Here is a 6,137-nt window from a genome sequence, read left to right as displayed (position 1 = left end):
GTGTGTGTGAGTTGTTCACACACCATGTCAATGTACACACACCATGCCAATGTAGGGTTGAAACCTCCAGCTGATATCTGGAGCTAATTACTACACTCATCGTTTTATCGGCACTTATTTAATTAAGCCGGAGAGAAATAAACACTCGGCGCACACACACATACTGAACGCACAACACAAATCACATTCTGGTTCTTTAAACCAACAAAGCAGTGTTTGTTCATGGCTATTAATACAAAAGAAATACTGAGTTTTATTAGTTCATATTAATTGAGACACTACGGGGAATATTTTGACTTTTTGAAATTATTCTTAAACATTGTTTTTTTAAACAATGTACTGGTCAGTCTTTTCCATTAGAATGAATGGGGACTGGAAATTTGATGTTTCAAAAAGGATACAAAACTCCATAAAAGTTTTGTAATTGTGGTCGGTAGGACCCATGTTCAATATTCAAGGTCTTATAAAGTCATAAGAATATCTTTAAGGCTGGAACACACTACAAAATTTGTAAAAAAGGGAACAGATTTTAAAATACCAGTCAACTTGGTGATTTTGCAAATGGTTGCAGAGAAAAACTAGGCATCATACAGTAAACAATTGAGGATCAGACTTTTAAATTAATTCTAAACACAATAATCTTACACAGAAACATCTGCCTTGTTGCAAAGAGACGCATGAGCAATGAAAACAATGTGAGCTCAATATCAAAATGTTTGATGTACTCCGCTGGATGGAATAGAAATCTGAATTAGTGGTCGACCGATATATCGGCCGATATTTGAACATTTTTTAAATATCAGCATCGGCCGATAAGTTTTCCTGTTTGGCCGATGCGTTCAAGGCAGGACTTTTATTTTGTCTGACAGCGGCAGCGCCTGAGCAGTGCTCACATTCGCCCTCTTGTTCGCCGTCGTCATTAACAGTTCTGTCTAATAATCAGATAGAACGGTTAAACAAAGGAATTAAAATGCATACAAAAAGTATTATAACGATTGCTTTTATATTATTAGTAATAGAAAGGCAAACATTATAATACTTTCTTGTTTGCCGCCAGCATTCAGCAAATACGCATTTATATCTTTTAAACAAATCTTTGAATGACTAATGAACATTTAATTTCACAAAGCTTGCAAACTTAGTCGGATCCAGTTGTGAGATCTTGTGAAGTGTGCATTTGTATCCTGCATGATCGTGTTCTCTGCGTGACGGTCGATCCGTGTGAACTGAATACGGACAGGTGGAGAGTTCAGCTTCACTGGAGACGAGCGATCGACAAACTTTAAACTCGTGATTTCAAATTATGCTGCGCTTCATGCATTTGCCCACTGCCATATTCATGTCATTTCCACTGTGTGCTGTATGTAAAATGAGTGGCACGTGTCCTACCTGAGTCATTGCGCAAGTATGAAGACATGGCGGGGATGAGACAGGACTGGCTGAGCAGTTCCTGCAGGACAGATGGCAGCAGTGAGCTGCTGTGACCTCTGACCTCTCCTGAGAGGGTCTCACCAGATCCCACGCAGCCTGATGGGTTGATATAGCTTGCCAAAACCTGAAAGAGACACAGAATGTACCATCACACATCCAAAAAGGTGTAAACTCGAAATCTCATTTGTATTATTTCGATGAACCTCCACCTGTAAGAGGCAGGTAACGTGCTCCTCCTCCAGACGCTGTTTGGTCAAAGCCTGCTCAACATCCCAGCCTGACGCAGTGGAGCCTGTGCCAAAGCCTGTTCCTTTGGCCCAGTACAGCTGCTGTTCCTCTGTGGTTCCACCGACATGCCCACTGGAGACCTGGGGCTGCAGCACAAACACAAACTCAACTGTAGGTTTCACACTGGAGTCGATGTTTAACCCTGATTTCTCACTATCACAATTTAGTTGTACATGAAAACTGAAAGTCTCTGAGAGCAATAATTAAACTGGAAGTTCATGCTACTGTATCTTTAAGACTTGCTAACATGCTAATGAACTGATTGGCTAACATTTTCCCCAATCGTTCTTCGCTCTTCAAGTCCCCTATGCTCAATAAGGCTTAATTTATTTAATAAAAATGTAAGTTAAAGAGAAATATTGTGAAACATTACTACAATTTGAAACAACAGTTTCTGTTTTAATATATTTAAAAATGTAATTTATTTCGGTGATGGCAAAGCAGAATTTTCAACAGCCATTATTCCAAACTTCAGTATCACAATCTTTCAAAAGTCATTCTAATATACTGATTTGATTTATTATGTTGAAAACAGCTGTGCTGCTTAATATTTTTGTGGACCCCATTCAACTTTTTTTTTTCAGGATTCTTTTATTTAAAAAAATCAATGGGCTGTTTACACCTGGTCACTTCATGCGTTTTGTCTGATCGGATAGCTATCTGATCGTGAAAAGACCAGGTGTAAATGCCCTCCGAAACGCATTCGAGATGGATATAAATCCGATCGCTCAAATGAACTGAATACGGACAGGTGGAGAGTTCAGTTTCACTGGAGACGAGCGATCGACAAACTTTAAACTCGTGATTTCAAATTATGCTGCGCTTCATGCATTTGCCCACTGCCATATTCATGTCATTTCCACTGTGTGCTGTATGTAAAATGAGTGGCACGTGTCCTACCTGAGTCATTGCGCAAGTATGAAGACATGGCGGGGATGAGACAGGACTGGCTGAGCAGTTCCTGCAGGACAGATGGCAGCAGTGAGCTGCTGTGACCTCTGACCTCTCCTGAGAGGGTCTCACCAGATCCCACGCAGCCTGATGGGTTGATATAGCTTGCCAAAACCTGAAAGAGACACAGAATGTACCATCACACATCCAAAAAGGTGTAAACTCGAAATCTCATTTGTATTATTTCGATGAACCTCCACCTGTAAGAGGCAGGTAACGTGCTCCTCCTCCAGACGCTGTTTGGTCAAAGCCTGCTCAACATCCCAGCCTGACGCAGTGGAGCCTGTGCCAAAGCCTGTTCCTTTGGCCCAGTACAGCTGCTGTTCCTCTGTGGTTCCACCGACATGCCCACTGGAGACCTGGGGCTGCATCACAAACACAAACTCAACTGTAGGTTTCACACTGGAGTCGATGTTTAACCCTGATTTCTCACTATCACAATTTAGTTGTACATGAAAACTGAAAGTCTCTGAGAGCAATAATTAAACTGGAAGTTCATGCTACTGTATCTTTAAGACTTGCTAACGTGCTAATGAACTGATTGGCTAACATTTTCCCCAATCGTTCTTCGCTCTTCAAGTCCCCTATGCTCAATAAGGCTTAATTTATTTAATAAAAATGTAAGTTAAAGAGAAATATTGTGAAACATTACTACAATTTGAAACAACAGTTTCTGTTTTAATATATTTAAAAATGTAATTTATTTCGGTGATGGCAAAGCAGAATTTTCAACAGCCATTATTCCAAACTTCAGTATCACAATCTTTCAAAAGTCATTCTAATATACTGATTTGATTTATTATGTTGAAAACAGCTGTGCTGCTTAATATTTTTGTGGACCCCATTCAACTTTTTTTTTTCAGGATTCTTTTATTTAAAAAAATCAATGGGCTGTTTACACCTGGTCACTTCATGCGTTTTGTCTGATCGGATAGCTATCTGATCGTGAAAAGACCAGGTGTAAATGCCCTCCGAAACGCATTCGAGATGGATATAAATCCGATCGCTCAAATCACTTCAGGAGGTGGTCTGGGCCGCATTCCAGACAAAACCAGTGTAAATGCATCTGGTTGTTGAAACCACATATGTAAATTTTACACCTGCCAAAACGTTAAAATAATAAACAAGCAAGCCGACGTGCAAACTGCCGTGAATGAAACAAAGTAAGATGCAGACGGTCAACACACAATCATCTTCGTTAAAAGTAGTAAGACAAACTTGTCTTTCCAGTGCTGATGCCGCACACTCTCCTATTGCGGTCTTTGATCTTTAAATGAGCTGATAAATAATAAAATGCAGTGCTTATCTTTTGATTTCATTGACGTGAACTCCATTAAATTTAAATATAGCACGGGAATTGAAGATCGGATTTAAATCCGTTTTGCGATGACACATTTATGTGGCCAAGTGTAAATGGAAACGTTTTAACAAAACAGATAGATATCAGATCAGCCAAAAAACACATGAAATGACCAGGTGTAAACAGGCCCAAAAGAACAGTATTTATTTGAAATATTAATTTTTGTAACTACAAATGTCTTTACTGTCAGTTGTGATCAATGTAAAACATTCGTGCTGAATAAAAGTTGTAATTTCTTTTAAAAAATCCCTTTAAGCTACTTCCAAATGAGAGAGATTGAAAGACAGGAAAGGAAGATGTGTTTCTTAGACTTTCTCTTCCACACACACTTTGTCACTCTGGTTTTTGACATTGATCGTTCCAGACGTGACACCATGCTGAAATTTACTGCTTGCTTTAAAAACTGCCAGCATGTCACAACATTATGAGGGGAAACAATGAGGTCAGAAGCTGTGCATCAGCTGAATAATAGGCTAGGAGCACTGTAAAAAGAAGAGTGGTGCATTTCCCATAATTCCATAGTGTGTACTTTGGACCCTGTGATATTATGAGAGGTAGCATGGAAGAAAATAGATGAATGGCTGCAGGCTGGACTCAAACCAGCTTGAGTATCATAAGTCTTCATTTTTGACTGTGCAAAGATGTTGATAGTGAAAATACCGAAGGAGAGACAAATAGGAGAGTGAAAGAGAGAGCAGAATAAATATGCGCTGACCGCAGTGCTCTTCTTCGGTTGAGAGCGAGTGGGTTTAATATTTGCTCTGCCAATACTTCTGCCACCCCAAGGACGCTCATTATGATTCTTACAGGCCACTGGCCACCGTTCAAATCCTCAGCCCTGAACCCACCCCTCCCCAAACTATAAATTCACACACAGACACAGACACCCCCCCCCTGCACAGAGTATCATTTATATGCTTTTTTCTCTCTCTTAAACACTGGAATTAAAAAAATTGATTTTAATAAAACTTGTCTGTGAGGGCTGAATATTGATTTTTATGAAAGTCATTTGCTTTGGTATTGGGGGTCTGATGATGATGGTTGTTTCTTACATTATTTTCTCATTATGATTGTGCTGCAGCTGTCCTTTGTGAAGACACTTTCATTTCAGTTGCGTGAAACTCCCCATAATCATGTAATGACTAAAAGAGCCGTCCAACTCCTCTCTATACCTTCTGTTTTAATAGGACTACACTACACCTGAATGAGTGGTTGTGCTCACTCTCTCTCACTCACACACACACACCTCTCCTCATTAAGTCAAGGGCTCTGAATAAAGAGCCCTTCAGCAATCTGTAAAGAGTGGCTACCACAGTCATTAATAAAATGACATGTCTCAGTCTAAGAAACATCTCCATTAAGGTCATTATAGGAGTGTCTTTTCCTTCCCCTGCACACACTCACTAATTATCTGAACAGAGCAGTTTCGTACCGTTTTTTATCATTATATTTTTCCCTGAAGTCCACTTATAATTTTAGCCTGGATCATTGAAACAGATCTCATATTGTGAATGAATTATTCAGACTGGTTCTGTGAACTGAATCAATGAAAATATTTAACTCAAAAGAACGACTCGTTCACAAATCAGGCATTACTATTTCTTTCATGAAGATTAAGAGGAAGATTATATACACAAGTAACTACTTTATTGTGGCCTGTTACTAACACAAGGAACATACAGAATTGACATAGAACATATAGAATTAAAAGATACTTCAGCTTTCTGATCCTCCATGGACAGCAGTGCAACTACCACGTTCAAGGCCCAGAAAGGTAGTAAGGACATCATTAAAATAGTCCATGGTTCAACCTTAATTTTATGAAGCTATGAGAATACTTTTTGTGCACAAAAGAAAACAAAATTAATGACTTATGCACAAAAAGCATTCTCATAGCTTTATCAAATTAAGGTTGACCCACTGATTTCACATGGACTATTTTAATGATGTCCTTACTACCTTTCTGGGCCTTGAATGTGGTAGTTGTATTGCTGTCTATGGAGGATCAGAAAGTTCTTGGATTTCATCAAAAATATCTTAATTTGTGTTCAGAAGATGAACAAAGGTCTTACGGGTTTGGAACGACACGAGTCGTTCTCATGTTCAT

The 6,137-nt window shown here is 39.2% G+C and overlaps 1 protein-coding gene across 5 annotated transcripts in view; it reads right to left on the bottom strand.

Annotated features, from left to right (window-relative positions):
- Nucleotides 1-6,137, bottom strand: part of LOC107583536 (baculoviral IAP repeat-containing protein 6-like) — a 127,538-nt gene that overhangs the window by 34,688 nt on the left and 86,713 nt on the right. For all 5 annotated transcript variants that reach the window (XM_016269787.1, XM_016269790.1, XM_016269788.1 and 2 more), the window contains exons 64-65: nucleotides 2,871-3,035; nucleotides 2,620-2,785 (exon numbers count right to left, since the gene is read on the bottom strand). In XM_016269787.1, the coding sequence (XP_016125273.1) occupies nucleotides 2,620-2,785; nucleotides 2,871-3,035 (331 nt within the window). The remainder of the gene's footprint in view (nucleotides 1-2,619; nucleotides 2,786-2,870; nucleotides 3,036-6,137) is intronic.

Source organism: Sinocyclocheilus grahami, unplaced genomic scaffold, assembly GCF_001515645.1.
Source record: "Sinocyclocheilus grahami isolate Dianchi unplaced genomic scaffold, SAMN03320097.WGS_v1.1 scaffold54.1, whole genome shotgun sequence".
In the NCBI taxonomy this organism is placed as follows: Eukaryota; Metazoa; Chordata; class Actinopteri; order Cypriniformes; family Cyprinidae; genus Sinocyclocheilus; species Sinocyclocheilus grahami.
Note: the sequence above shows the minus strand (reverse complement) of the source record. Positions and strands in the feature narration are given on the sequence as shown.